The following is a 15,114-nucleotide window of genomic DNA, read 5'->3' as shown; positions in this document are numbered from 1 at the left end:
AGAGTTCATCCAGCAGGCTTTTACAATAGACATACAAGAAATATCAAATGGTGTGTGGCTATGTCTCAGTCAAGTTAGAAAGAGGATCAACCAAAACAATTCTTTAAACTGGTGGGAAAATGTCTGTCTTGGGACAAACTAAGTGTGTTGGGACAAATGTTTGCTTTTAATTATTTCATTGGTTTTCTCCATCTAAGTGGCAAATCCTGATGTGCCTCATCAACCTGTGGAATTAATAACTAACATACAACTTGCAGGGTAGCTGTGACACATCTGATTTAAGGAAAAAGAAGACACGTAAATAGGGGAAAATATGAAATGAAAAGTCTATAGCAGAATAAAAGAAAAACTGTCCATAAGTATGCTTTGCCACTTTAAAAAGTTGTAGGTCAGTCCTCAGTTCAACTTAACACCATACTGAATTCTCACTTGGCATGTCTAACCCACTGTACTAGGTTCTGTGAATACAAAGTCAAAAAAAACATTATAGACCTCAAATAGTTCATACAGTACATTCTATAGTAGCCAACTCAATGCTTTTTGAGCACTGAATCTTGCTGCGGTCAGAATCTGTCTGTTTACTAACACCAATTTCCTTTTTAAAGTATAAAAAACTTCCTAGATAATACAGAAGCCCTAATATCCTAATAGTAACCACTAGCACTGATACAGCACTTTCGTCTGCAAAGCAATTTCCATATCTCATGTGATCCTGACAACAATTCTGTTAGAGAGGTGCTACCATTATTTCCATTTTACAGATGAGAAAACTAAAGCTGAAAGCACTTACATCATTTACCCAAGGTCATACAGCTACTCTGAGACAGGACTTGAACTCAGATCCTCCAAGGTCCAAGTCTGACACTTTACCACCCATTAGGCAGTTGCCCTATGGTTTCGATTTGTTTTTTATCGTAACCAGAGGGATATTGTTTTACGGAAAGATGTTTCAGGAACAGATAATTTCCAAACAAAAACACTGGCTGAAATTACCAAAAGGAATTAAAGATTCCCAAATAAATGATCAGCTGTGAAGTCTACAATCATCTTCTGGCTATGGAATTCCAACCTCTTTGGTTTTGTTTTGGTTTGGTTTTTTTTTTTCGGGGGGGGGGGGGGGGAGAAGGCTACATATCATGTACTTGCCAGACTTAAAATTTGAAAAATGTCATCATGATTGCTAAGAAATTCTAAAGCTATTTAACAGTCTAGAGCTTCAGGGCCAACAACCTTACCTTATTAACATTGAAGCAGGAGCTACAATCTGTACTAAAGTTACATTAGTAGTTTCATTGACAGCTGTTGTATTGATGACAAAAAATTTTACAGTCGGATTCGGTGCTCCTGCCTAGGGGAAGTAACACACATACATAAAAATACATAAATACACACAAATACGTAAAAGTGGTATTTTGTGAATACACAGCATTTTTCCATAAACTAAATATATTGAAATTGATGTTCTTTGTCTCTAAATTAATTATCACACACTGAGAAATCAAATATTTCCTTTATGCAGACCAAGACAAATCACTTAAGGACAACTCTTTCATCTGCGTCTTCTGATATTCATGTAGATGAACATGTTTCATGATTTTTTTTTTTCAGCTCATTAAGAAGTGTTATTTGTAAAGATAAAGTGGTCCTTAACATAGGATCACACGACTAAGTTTCCTTAGCCCATCCAAATATAATTCTTGCACAATTTGACTCCAATTCCAAGGATTTCTCACATTTAGTCTGAATCCTATGATTGATTCCGATTAATTAAACAATTGACTAATCAATTAACTGAACATCTTATCACTTATTTTTACTGGGTTGGATGATTTGATCGATGTCTGTGAGAGTAAGCGTTGGGTCAAGATCCATTCCCCACCACCACTACACCGCCCCCCCCCAGTTTACATGGCCTATATATGCAGGGAATAGATTGTTGAATTGACTTTGGTTATTGACAAATACACTGTGATCCCCATATATCAGAGGTTATGAATGGTTAGCCACTCTGAAGCACATACTGCATTGCCAGAAGACTTAGTAACCAGCTATGAAATCCTAGACAAAGAGCTAGGAGAGACTGGGAGAGTCATCTAGACCAACCTTCTCATTTTATAAATGAGAAAACTTGAGTAGAGAAGTTTAAGTGACTTTCCCAAGGTCACACAAGTCATAAATGACCGAGTCAAGATTTGAATTCTGGTCCCCCAGTGCCAAAACCAGTATTCTTTCTAAACCACCTGGAAAACTTCTGAAGAGAAGAATAAGCTTTTGTCTATAATGAACCAGACTTAGAGTCAATAATTTGGTGTTGAAATAACATAAATATATTTAAGGCCACAACTTCTCAACAGAAATACATATCTACCATGGTAGAATTCTAAAGTAGTCTTAAGTAAGAAATCTGGATGAATTTTGACCTTCCATTTCCTGTCTTATGTGCCTTGGTCTAGGCTGTCAGTCTCCTTTCCTTACAATACATTCACTTCCCTCTCACCTCTGACTCTCAGAATCCCAATCTTCCTTGAAGACTGGGTTTATGTCCTTCCTAGACTAAGTTCTGCCTCATTCCTTTCCCAGTACTTACTGCTCCCTCACTCTTCAAAATGACTTATAGTTACTTATCTGTGTATCCCACCCCCACCCTCAAGGAGAAATAAAAGTTAACATTTAAATAGGGTTTTATGTCAAGGGATGAACTTAGACTCCAATTACCCGTGATTTTAAGAAACAACAGTCTTTAAAATATTATTTTGTAGGGTAGATGCAATTAAAAGCTACACTGTTGACTCTTCCACGCTTTCTCAGTCATATATTGGAAGTACCCTCTGTAGCAGCAGCCTCTTCCTCTGACTGATTTCCAAGAGCCTCCATTTTAAAATATACCCAGGCCAGCCATGTCTTCTTTCTTCTTCAGGCTACACTCCTGCCTTTCCTGGACTTTCTTTGTGATGCTCCCCCACTGGGTACCTTTATCTCCCTTCACCTCTTCTCACCTTTTTTTTAATGTGTTTACTTCCCCCATTAAAATGTAAGGTAGTATATAGTACATATTATTATATATTTTATACATATATGTGTGTGTATATATATGTATATATGTGTGTGTGTGTGTGTGTGTATATATATATATATATATATATATATATATAAAAATATAGTAGCCACTTGATAAATGTTTACTGAATTGAATTGTATTACCAGCATCTGGTATGTAGTAAGAGCTTAATAAATGTTTGTTGACTTTTGGCTATAGCTGATAAATCACTTTCCATACAGTATTTACCTCATTTGCTCCTCACAATAATGTTTTGAAGTAAGGCCTATTATTGCATCCATTATACAGATGAAGAAACTGAGGTTAAGGGTAAATACTTGCCTGGACCAGTACTGAACTCAAACCTTTCTTGGTCCTATGTTCCTTCCTTATACCATCTTCTTCTCTTAGCTAAGCTCCCTCAGGGAAGGGATTACTTCTTTTTTGACTCTGTATTCCTAACAACTAGTGCAACACTTTGCATGTAGTTGGTGATTAATAAGTGTCTGTTTAATGTTTGAACAATTTATTTGAGAGGCTCTCAGGTGTACTAGATAGAGAAATGAACTTTGCATCCCACTTCTGCCTCTAATTATGCGAGTGACCTTGGACAAACCACTTCATTTGTAAAGTGACAGGTTTATTCTAACTCGCTTCTAAGGGTCCTCTTAGGTCCCCAAGAATCTTTACGAATATAAACATAGAGTATGCAACTCATTTTTTTTTTTTCTTGGAGGCAATCGAGGTTTAAGTGATTTGCCCACGGTCACACTGCTATTAAGTGGTCGAATTTGAACTCAGGTCCTCCTGATTCTAGGGCCAGAGCTCTATTCACTGTGCCGCCTAGCTGCCCTGCAACTAATTCTTAAAAACAAACAAAAAACTTCCTCAAAGACCTAGTAGGAACATCTTTCTGAACTTGACATACTAAGCTCCTACAAAGACAAATGTTCCATGCCTAGGATAAACTCAATCTACAAAGTAATATACATCACTCCCATTGTTCAATTTTGACCATTACAACTACCATTTCCTTCATTTGAAACCATCTGACTTCATTACCTACTCCTCTTTTGCTTTTAGAGATGTCTCATTCAAACATTTCCATTTTCCCCTGTCTCTCTTTCAAAAGCAGTTTCCAATCTTTTTCTGCTTGTCATTCCTCAAAGTTTTTGGAGAAATTACAAAACCTTAAATCACACTCTTTCCTGGGATAATAAAAATACTTTAAAATTGCCAGATGCTGTTGACTTCAGCAAGAGTAATCACAGCAAGCTGTTGAAGAGAGACTGACAATATTTTCATTAGCAGGAATGGATTAAAGGAAACCATTCTCTTTTAATTAAATTACCGAAACACTATATGGAATAGAACACAGACCTTTGGATATGGAAGCTGAATAGTCTTCGGGTACTGAAATGATTCATCAGAATAGAAGGAGTATTGCATGATAGGAACTTTTGTATCATTAAATTGGGCATATGCTAGAAAAGTGCCGTCTGGAGACCACCACAGAGCGGAGTAATCACTAAAGACTTCCTCTGGGGGAAAAAAAAAGATATAAATTCTTCAGTTACAAGAAATATCTGATAAATTGGCTTTGGCATCCCAAATATTGTTCTCATTAGCTTAAGTAATTATAGTAGAGTTCAACTAAATGGACCACTTTACATTTTCTGGGCTTCCAAAACCAAAGTAATACACATAAATAAATGTAAGTTATAGTTTCTGAATTTGGATTTCTAAATAGAATAATGCTATTTTATTCCACTGTTATATGTTCTGTCACCATTGCAAAGTAAATCATCCACCCTCAATTTTTGCATTTTAGCATCCCCTACATTTTAATACTTAGGAGGATACTAAAAACCAACTAAATCAGCTACAGAACAATCTCCCGGATCCTCTACTCTAATTTTAAAACGTCCATTGGGTCAAAACAACCTCTCTTACCAATCCATCCTCGCCCCTCCCCTCCCACCAGGATTCTCAGTACCGTACCCCCACAGGATACTGAAACAGTGGCAAAGGTAAAGGAGAAAAAGTAGAAGATACTCAATAAGCATAAACAATGCTTCTTCTGCCTAATTTGCCTCCTGTCAGACAAGGAAGAGGAAATGACCCCAGAATGTATGTCATATCATAAAGCACTATAACCCAAAATAATCTCCCCCATCCATAATAACAATATCTGGCATTTTATAAATATTATCTCATTTGATCCTCACAACAACCTTGGGAGGTAGGTACTATTACTATCCCCATTTTACAGATGAGGAAACTGAGGTAGACAAAGGTTATGTGACTTGCCTAGAGTCCCAGGACTAGTGTCTTGAGACTGGATTTGTCTTCCTGACTCCAACTTCAGTGCTCTATCCACTGAGCCACCTCCATGTTAGAGATTTTGCTGATATCAATGAATTCCTCTTTGGGAAATTAAATGTCCCTTAGAGAATGGGTTCTTAACCTTTTCTGTTTAATGGGCCCTTTTTGTAATATGGTGAATTCTATGGCCTTCTGAGAGTAACTTTTTTTTTAAAATGTATTTGTTGTTCAGTTATGTCCAATTCTTCGTAACCCCATCTGGAGTTTTCTTGGCAGAGATATTTCCTTCTCCAGCTCATTTTACAGATGAGGAAACTGAGTCAAACAGGGTTAAGTGACTTGCCCAGGGTCAGACAGCTAATAAGTGTCTGAGGCCAGATTTGAACTCAGGAAGATGAGTCTTCCAGAGTCCAGGACTAATATTCTTATCTACTGTGCCACCTAGCAGCCTCTTAAATGTATAAGTAAATGTGTAAGTACAGAGGATTGTAAAGCAAACCAATGATGTTGAAATAGTTATCAAAATACTAAGAAAACAAATTGATCTACCTCAGCTTAAGAACCCTTGCCTTAAAGGATCATTCATATATTATTGTGATTTCATTAAATCAGGACAATGCTAAATTGAGGTCAGCTTCAAGGAATCAGTTTGGATTTTGTGTGTATGTGGGGAGAGGAAACATAATTGATTAAATTGAGGGTTAAGAGGCCACAGGTGAAAGAGGAGGAATATTATTGATGGGGAAACTTCCAACTCTAACATTCAAGGGATCTTCTATTAATTGCTCTTTCTCCATCTTTAATATGAACATTTTCCTAGATTCAAAAGGACCTCATTCAGCCTCCCCAATGACAAAGCCTTCAGTACCAATCTGAATTGGAATGCTCTTGTGGATGGAAAGAAAATCTTATCTGATATTGTTAAGACTGTGAAGTCTCAGGAATAAATCCAGCTTCAGACACTTACTAGCCGTATGACCCTGGGCAAGTCACTTAACCCCACTGCCTCCCTTGTGCAAAAAAAAAAAAAAAATACTGTCAAGGCTCAGGAATAAATACAGGCCAAGCATGGTAGAATAGAAAGCATATTAGACCTAAAGGCAGCAGACCTGGGTTCAAATCATTGCTCTGATGGTTACCTGTGGCCAAGGGCAATGCCTCTCACTTTCCCTATCTGTAAAATGGGGAAAACAATACTTAACATTGTACCTTCTTCATAAAGTGACTATAAAGCAATTACTTCATAAATCTTAAAAGTTTTAAATAAATGTGTGAGTTGTCACTATAAATCAAAGTCTATGCTAATCAACTTGGAGTACAAGAAAGGTTCCCAAATCATTTTCTTATAAGGTACCCTTTCCAATCAATGTGTTTATAAAGTTCTTTAATTGCTAAGGTTTCAGAATTTAGACCGTATTTTCCTATGTTATGGATGATTAGATTCCCAGGCCAATTCACAATTGGCTAACTAATAGGCGTATAGTCTGAGTTCTATGATTCACAATCAGGGGCTACGTAGTGTAGGAGGAATCAGGGAAGATGAAGAGAGAGGAAGGCAAAAGATGAGGAAGAAGAGAAGGTGGAGTCTGAGGAGGAAGAAAAGGAGGAGAATGTGAAAGGAGAAGAGGAGAAAGAGGAGAAGGAGCATCCAAGTTGCAAGGAGCAGGGCCTTTCTTTTCTTTGTAATCCCAGTTGCCTAGCAGATTTTCTGCATAGACCAGGTAATTAAAATGTTTCATTGAATTGAATTGAATTTAAAAGGACCCAAGAGGAAGAAAAGAGAAGATGAAGATAAGAATAAAGGGTTTCAATGAAAGAAATTTCCAAATCTATTTATCTCCTTTCTCCCTTCCCAAATCAAAATTCCTTTTCTTCCGATCATAATTTCCAGAGCTAAAAGAACCTTTATTGACGATATAATTGAACTGCAATATTTTACAAGTGAGAAGCCTTGCCTGAAAGGTTTAGTGATTTGTCCACAACGTCACATTCTTTGATTTCACAACCAATGCCATTTCCAGTACCATTTCTTCTAATAAGTTAACAAAAGACAATGCTTGTAAAATCAAATGAATCTCTCATTGGTAGGTTTTTTGGAAATGTAACAAAGTGTGGGAAATCTTTCAGTGTCCTGAAAGATTTCTGGAAAGAAGACATCAACCTCCAACCTACCTGAGGGCTGACCCTTTCAGGTCAAGTCCCCTAGATATTTTTTTCACAGCCTCTCCCCTTTCTCCCCATTTCTATACCCACAAAGTCTCTGAAAGCTCTATGGTTTGTTCGTTCTGGTTCTTACATCAGTGAAGGCAGAGGTATCTGCAGTTCAGTGCAAAGTCTGTCCAGATGGATAACCAAAATGACACGGTGCAGTGGAGCTGTAACAGTGTCTATGGAATCATAATTATCTATCCAGCAATTCTATTATACGTGTAGTTACTGCATTAGAAAATACACCCAGGCCCATTAAAACATGCATTTGCAAGTAACTGATTCTTAGATCAGATACAGGCAGAGCTTAAAGCTTAAAGCTCTGATCTAGGTAAGGAAAGTAAACAAATATCATTTACAACAATCAGATGACCCGGGAATATAATCAAGAATCTTAGAAACTAAGCCTCAGGGTCACAGTTCTACTGTGTGATCTCACTTCACTTCTCAAGGCCTCTGACTCCGCTCCAAATGAGAGATAGGACTGAACTAAATTATCGCCATAAAGTCCTTTCCAACTTTACCTCTTCATGAGGAACAATTGCTTTGTTCCAACATTTCTTTGGCTTTTAAAGAACACTAGATTCAAGCAGTTGAAAGGTGGGGAGTTTTGCTCTTTATAAAAATGGTTCATTTGTGAACAAATAATAGTAATTAGGTTGGATCTCTTTAATCAGAACAACCTTCAGGGAATTCAGGAACTTTCTCAAAATCCCTGTTAGTCTGGCAACTACAAAACAGCCTACTATACATTTGATCAACACATTCACTGTGCATGAAACACCCAAACATCACTTTCAAAAGCTGTTGATACTAATGACCTCCACATTTTAACAAATGTTATCTCTAATCATTTTCCCCACTTTTAAAAGCAGGAAACCAAGTTTTTTCTAAGAGCAAATGGGCACAAATACTCTGGAAAACTGGCTTTCTCTCCCCAGTGTCCCCACCCCCTAGGTTTTATTCTGTCTCTGTGTGGAATGTTGTGATATTGTTTTTCTTTCCTTATCGACTAATGTTACTAAGATAGATCTCGCTGGAAAATATTTGACTTGAATCTGTTCACTCATCGGTCTCCAAGGCCTGGGAAGTTACCTAAACCTAAGTCTGTGGCCACAGCCCTAAAAGTGTATTGCAAATCCCTGTGGTCTAGTAATTTATAAGACAGGCTAGTGTAAAGTATTTCTTTAGCTTATAAACTCACATATTTTGTGTATTCTAAAACAGGCTGTGATGGCTTATATTTTACACATTTACTTTCAAAATCATGTAAGAAAATCTATCACTTTTAACTAAACATTCACATTTTCTGGTTTTAAAAAGTTTTTTTTAACACTGTACCTTCATAAACCCAGTCAGTTATTCCATTAAATATTACATTTTCTTTTCCATCATAAGTGATCCTCAAACTTGGCAAATGTGGTTCATTTTTTATATAAATATCATTATTCCAAACATATACCTATAAGGAAACAATAAGAACAATGCATTAGCACACCTTCTAACACAGCTATTTAAATTAAAATTATATTTTCAAAACAGTGGGAAATAAATATAATATATAGAAAAAAATAAAACTTAGGTTAGTTAGACCCAAGTATAGGCCGGATGAACAAGGATTGTTTCATTTTTTTGTAAATATATCCTCAGCACCTACCACAGTGCCTGGCACACAGTAGGCACTTAATAAATACAGTGTTGATTGCTTCATTGATGAAGTATCCTTATATTCTATAGTATAGTAGCCTCAAAGCTTCGTAGTTTTCCATTAGTCATAGCATGGATGTGTGATGTGAAAGTATCAACATCATCAAATACTTTTTATTTGAGTTTTGTGGTCTTAAGTTTTTTATTTATATATAATTATGCAATTTTGTTTACTGTTGGGAAATAGGGCAAAGGTCACCAGCTTCACCAAATTCATCTATCCCTTTTCAATCCTCCCAAGCTGATTTGCATGACAACCAGGGATATTATTGGCATGGGAAAAAAAAGCTCCTTTTTTGCTGGATGTTCATCCATTGAGGGTGGATGTGCCTGGAAACTCCATCTTAGTCCTGGGCTTTCTTCTCTCCTCTGTATTCTTTCCCTTGGTGATCTCATTAGCTCTCTAGTTTACGTACCACTTCAATTTTTACCTATACACAAGCAATTCCAAAGTATTTCAGTCAAATCCCAATCTCTCTTTTCAATTCCAACTGCCTACTGGACATTTCAAACTGGATGTTCCAAAGGCATCTCAAACCCAACCCATCCAAAAAGGAACTCCTGATATCTTTCCGAAAATCCATCCTTTCTCAAAACTACTCCATTTCTGTTTATGGCACTAGCATCCATTTGGTCACCCACATTTCCACCCTTCAAGTCTTCCTTGACTCATTCTTCTCTCTCTACCACCAATATATAATGAACTGATCCAAATTCCACAACTTCTCTCACACACCCTTCTCTTTACTCAAGGCCTTTTCACTTGGCCTATAGAAAGAACCTTGAAATTGGTGCCCCAACCTCTATTTTCTGGACTTTCTACTCCATTTTGCACTCTTTTTCATTTGCTATGAAATTAATATTCCTAAAACCTATCTATATATTACACTCTTGTGCTCAAAAACCTTCAATGATTCACTATTAACCTCTACAATAAAATACAAAATCCTCCCTCTACTCTCTCACAACCCAACCCCCAGATACATTGCCAATCTTATTTCCTATTCTTCACACATTCCCCAACCCAGGAAAACTAGCCTAGGAGATCTTCCTCCTCCAAACCATTCCTTCTTTACCCATGACTTTGCACAAGTAGATTCACAGGCTTAGAATTCACTCTCTTCACACCTCCACCTTTGAGGGCAGGGACTTCCATTTTGTCTTTACATTCTCAATTCCTAATAGACTATTAACAAATATTTGTGGAATTGAATCAAATTTAATTTTTTCTTAATTTATTTTAGTTGTGCAAAGGCCATTTGTTTCCACATACTGAAAAGTAGCCTAATTTGTCATGTATAATATTCTTAGAGTTGTCACAGCTGGTCACAAATTTAAAATCACATTTTCCTCTTATTTTTTAATTGTATGATATTTTTCTATTTAGTTCATTTGTAATTCATTACAGTATGTAGTGTCAGAAGTAAGTCAAAAACTATTTCTCCAATTGCTCTCCAGTGTTCCCAGCAGTACTTGATAGATCTTTTTTTCATTAAATTTTTTTTATTTCAATTTTGCTGATCTCACCTTTAATTTTCAAAAGCTCCTCTTTACTGTTTGTTTTGGAATTATTAACTTACTGGTTGTATTTTTTTTTAAGTTGCATATTCAATTCTTTAATACTTTTTCTTTCTTGTCTACTAATTCTAGAGCTCAAGGATATAAAATTTCCTTTAAGTGCATGCAATAATTTTAGTATATTATTTCATTATTATAATTCTCTTGAATATAATTGATTTTTTTTTAATCAGGAAGCCAATAGTCTGGCCATTTGACAAGGAATTATTTGGTAATGGCAGCTGTGAGGGGATAGGAACTAGACCTGTGATTTTAGAGGCCTATGGAGCCCCTGCAAAAGGAAACTCCCTCTATTAATGAAGATGAACACCTTCTGTAACTCATAGTCTGAGAGAGTTGCTCAAAGCACTGGTAATTAATCAGTTAAGGAACCTGCCCAAGGTCACACAGGCAGTTATGTTTCAGAGATGGTATCTGAAACCAGGCTTTCCTCCCTTCAAAGTCAGCTCATGCTGAAGTCTATTGAAAATGACCCTGAGTATTGGATGACCTTCTCTGTTTCTGCAGTGATGAGATAGGACAAGCTCTGGACATAGATGACCAAGGTTCAATTGTTATCTGGCAATTCCTATTTGATCTTGGGCAAATCACTTAACCTCTTAACCACTTAACCTTGTTCATAGCACAAGGTTCCTTGTTCCCCATCTGTAAAATGAATGGTACTGGAGTATCTTCCAAATCTAGAAATGTAATCCTGTGAGGAAGAACTTGGTTAAATGATCTAAAAGTAGAATACTGTCCCTGTCTATAACAATCACAACAGGACATTCAATGCATTCAACAAACATTTATTATATGCCACTCTGCTAGGTGCTAAAGGAGATACCAAGTTTAGATAATTCAATTCAATTAATATCCAGTGCCTACTCTGTGCGAGGCACTGTGCTAAGCACTGGAGAGACAAATAAGAAAAAGAAAGACAGTCTTTGGCCTCAAGAAGTTTATAATCTAATGGAGTAAAATAAGAAAGAAACTGGAAAGCAAGGGGGAAAGGGAACCAGGAGTACCCAGTGGAGTTGAAACCAGATAACACTTATTCCCTTCCCTAATATAAACAATAACTGTGACATACAATATTATATGATAAGAGCATCGAAGAGATCCTAAGTGCTACATAAGGTCCATGAGGCCAGTTAGGAGAATCAAGCTAAGCTTCATGATGATCATGATGATGATGACGATGACAGCTGACATTTATATAGCACTATGTGCCAGGCACAAAATGTTTACAATTATTATCTCATTTGATCCTCACATCAACCCTGGGGGGTAGGGTTATCATTCCCATTTTACAATTGGGGAATCCGAGGCTCACAGAGCTTAAGGGACTTTCCTAGGGTCATAGAGATAATGTCTAAGACCAGATTTGAACTTAGGTCTTCCTGACTCCAGGCCTGGTGTTCTACCCACTATACCACCAAGCTGCCTCATTGGGCATGCCTCATGCAGGAAGAAGCTTTTTGGTTAGTCCTTTAAGGACAAAACTTTAACAGGTATGAGCAGAAAGGACATTCTAGACATGTGGACAAAAGCACAGAAGTAAAAAAGCACTTAGTAGGCACCAAGTATGTTTGAGGTTGGGCAAACAGTCTAGTCTAAATGGAATTAAGATTATGTGGGAGTAATAAGAGATAAGGTTAGGTGTGGTGCCAGATTGGAGAAGGTCTGAATTCCAGTAAAAGGAGTTGGAACTTTTTATAGCAAAGAGAGTCACAGAAGATTTTTGAGCAAATGGAATTTCATGAATAGACCTACAGATCCCTAAGATTAGATTGGTAGCAACATGGAGAATGAAATGGAAGGGGGAGAAAAGAGAAGCAAGTTGCAGTAATCCAGGTGGGTGATATGTACTAAAGTGGTAGCAGTAGAAATAGAAAGCAGATATTGTGGAGGGAGAATTAAAAAACTTGGTGAAGGGAAGAGTCAAAAGCAACCCCAAGGTTATGAACATTGGCCAATGAAAGAACATCTGCATTTACTAACCAGTTTGTGACCAACTGGTGACCAGGAGATCTGCTGTATGACATCAGGAATTTTCTCATCTAAAACCAACTCTCTAGAAGAAAAATGAAACAGAAAATAAAACAATATTTATGATGCATTATAATCTCTTTTTTCCCTCTCCCAAAACCAGTATTCACCCCTGCTGGATTTTATATAAAAGTCACTGACCTCTTATTTAAATCATATATGTCATATGAAGCTGTGTAGGAATGCCTCCAAATCTGTAAAAGAAAATAGTTAAACTTTTTAATGACTTAATGACATTCTGCACATAAAAATCTTCTCACCTGTTCTTGGCAAGCTAGCTAAGTGGACAAGATAATAATTTATTGTTCCTATGTTTTATGTAAAGAAATTCCTATCCTAGAACTTCCTTATTGTCATTATTAAAATCATGTTTCATCTTTTTGTATCTGTTATGCTGGGAAGGAAAAAAATATGTATTAGTAGTTAAAAAAATCCTCTCTCCTAAATCCCTATCACAGTACCTCCAGGCTTTGTAAATATACATGAAGTTCAGTAGAATTTTAAAAAATAAAGCAAATAAAGCTGGCTAAGAATATTTTAATTTGTAAGTGAGACCTAGGAGTATGAAATATAAAAATAGTTTTTTCTATGATGATTTTTTAATTTAGCATTTATTGGCCATTTATTTGGCAAATTTGATTCTGCTCTGTTAATAGCCATGAGGTCCCTGAAGTGTTTACTTGATATTTTGTTCATTTGCAGGGAATGGAGATGCTTAATATGGACACAAGATGTTTCTGCTTACGACTCCCAGATGACAAGTCTGGTCTTTTCTGAGTCACAAATGAATAGCTTCTTTAAAAACTTCCCTGAATTTGTATAATAACAACAACAATAATAAATATCACATTTTTGTAGTTTTTTTATAGTTGTACGACACCTTACAAACATGAACCTTACAGAGTTTCAAAACAACTATTTATCTTACTCTGTCTGAACACAGTCCTGATTAGAGATGTCAAATTTCAGGAAATTTTGGGCCACTAGCTAGCTCATTGTCTTTTGGGGGGGGGGACTGGGGAGGGGCAGTTAATGAAAGGAAATTGAAAGTGGAAATTTTCAAAATTTTCAAATACAAATACATACAAAGCAAATACATTTGGTATTTTAACAAAGAACTATTCTCACGTTAATCTTTTTCATGGATTTCAAATTCCTACTTCAATTTTACGATGGCTGTCCCTCATGGCTAAAATGCACATCCTTCATACCCCAGCCTCTTAGAAATCCCTAAAAACTTAGCTCAAGCACTACTACCTACATTGAATCCTTTCCTCTTTTCCCTGTCAGAGCTCTCCTCCCATGGAAAATTACCTTGGATTTATTTTGTAAATATTTTGTCTGTGTGTGTATGTATATATTTCCTCCCCCAAATAAAATGTAAGCTGTCTTAAACACTTTCATTTCTGCCTCTATAACCTGAGCACCAGGCATATTAATGTTGTTGCTCAGTCATTTTCAGTCATGTCTAACTCTTCATGACCCCATCTGGGGGTTTCTTGGTAAAAATACTGGAGTGGTTTTGCCATTTCCTTCTCCAGGTCATTTTACAGATGAGGAAACTGGGGAAAACTGAGTTAAGTGACTTGCCCAGCATCAGACAGCTAGTAAGTATCTGAGGCTAGATGTGAACTCAAGAAGCTGAAGTCCAGGTCAGGCCCAGAAGAAGGAAGTTATATAGTGAGTAGTGATATGATAACCCTTTGTTGCTTTCCACACATACCCAATCTACTCAAGATTAAGAGGATCCTATTATTAATATTTCCTTCCTTTTCCTCCCTTGCTAGAGTTCTTAACTCTTTTGTGTGTCATAGAACCCTCTGAAGGATGATGAAGACTATACACCTTTCTCAGAATGTTTTAAATAGTATTACAAAGGAAACCAATTATAATGAAATAGTTAGCAAAATATTTTTGAAAACAAAGTTCATGGAACCCCATGTTAACAACTCATGCTTAATGATAGCCAGAAAGACAGTAAAATAGCCACCAATCACTAAGTTAAAAGTCAACAAAAGGAGGAACTAAAGCAAAATAGTATTAAAATCTTTGATTTTTTGAAAATAGCATCCCCTGGAAACAGTCAAGCACTTTGCTCTCTAAAATAAAACCCTTGCTTTTCCTTGTAAAGGGGCAAAGGCTAAACATCATTGTCTATGAAAGTATTTCTACCACATAGTTTTAGAAGTACTATTATATATGAATGTATGTATGTATGTATGTATATT

At 36.5% G+C, this 15,114-nt stretch overlaps 1 protein-coding gene across 1 annotated transcript in view; it reads right to left on the bottom strand.

Moving 5' to 3' along the window:
* Positions 1-15,114, bottom strand: part of DPP4 (dipeptidyl peptidase 4) — a 107,584-nt gene that overhangs the window by 54,895 nt on the left and 37,575 nt on the right. Inside the window, exons 6-10 of the mRNA XM_027865989.1 lie at positions 13,028-13,080; positions 12,839-12,911; positions 8,912-9,032; positions 4,418-4,578; positions 1,236-1,348 (exon numbers count right to left, since the gene is read on the bottom strand). Coding sequence (XP_027721790.1) covers positions 1,236-1,348; positions 4,418-4,578; positions 8,912-9,032; positions 12,839-12,911; positions 13,028-13,080 — 521 coding nt within the window. The remainder of the gene's footprint in view (positions 1-1,235; positions 1,349-4,417; positions 4,579-8,911; positions 9,033-12,838; positions 12,912-13,027; positions 13,081-15,114) is intronic.

This window comes from Vombatus ursinus, unplaced genomic scaffold (assembly GCF_900497805.2).
Source record: "Vombatus ursinus unplaced genomic scaffold, bare-nosed wombat genome assembly UNPS02014779.1, whole genome shotgun sequence".
Classification (NCBI taxonomy): Eukaryota; Metazoa; Chordata; class Mammalia; order Diprotodontia; family Vombatidae; genus Vombatus; species Vombatus ursinus.
This window is presented reverse-complemented; position numbering and strand designations above follow the sequence as displayed.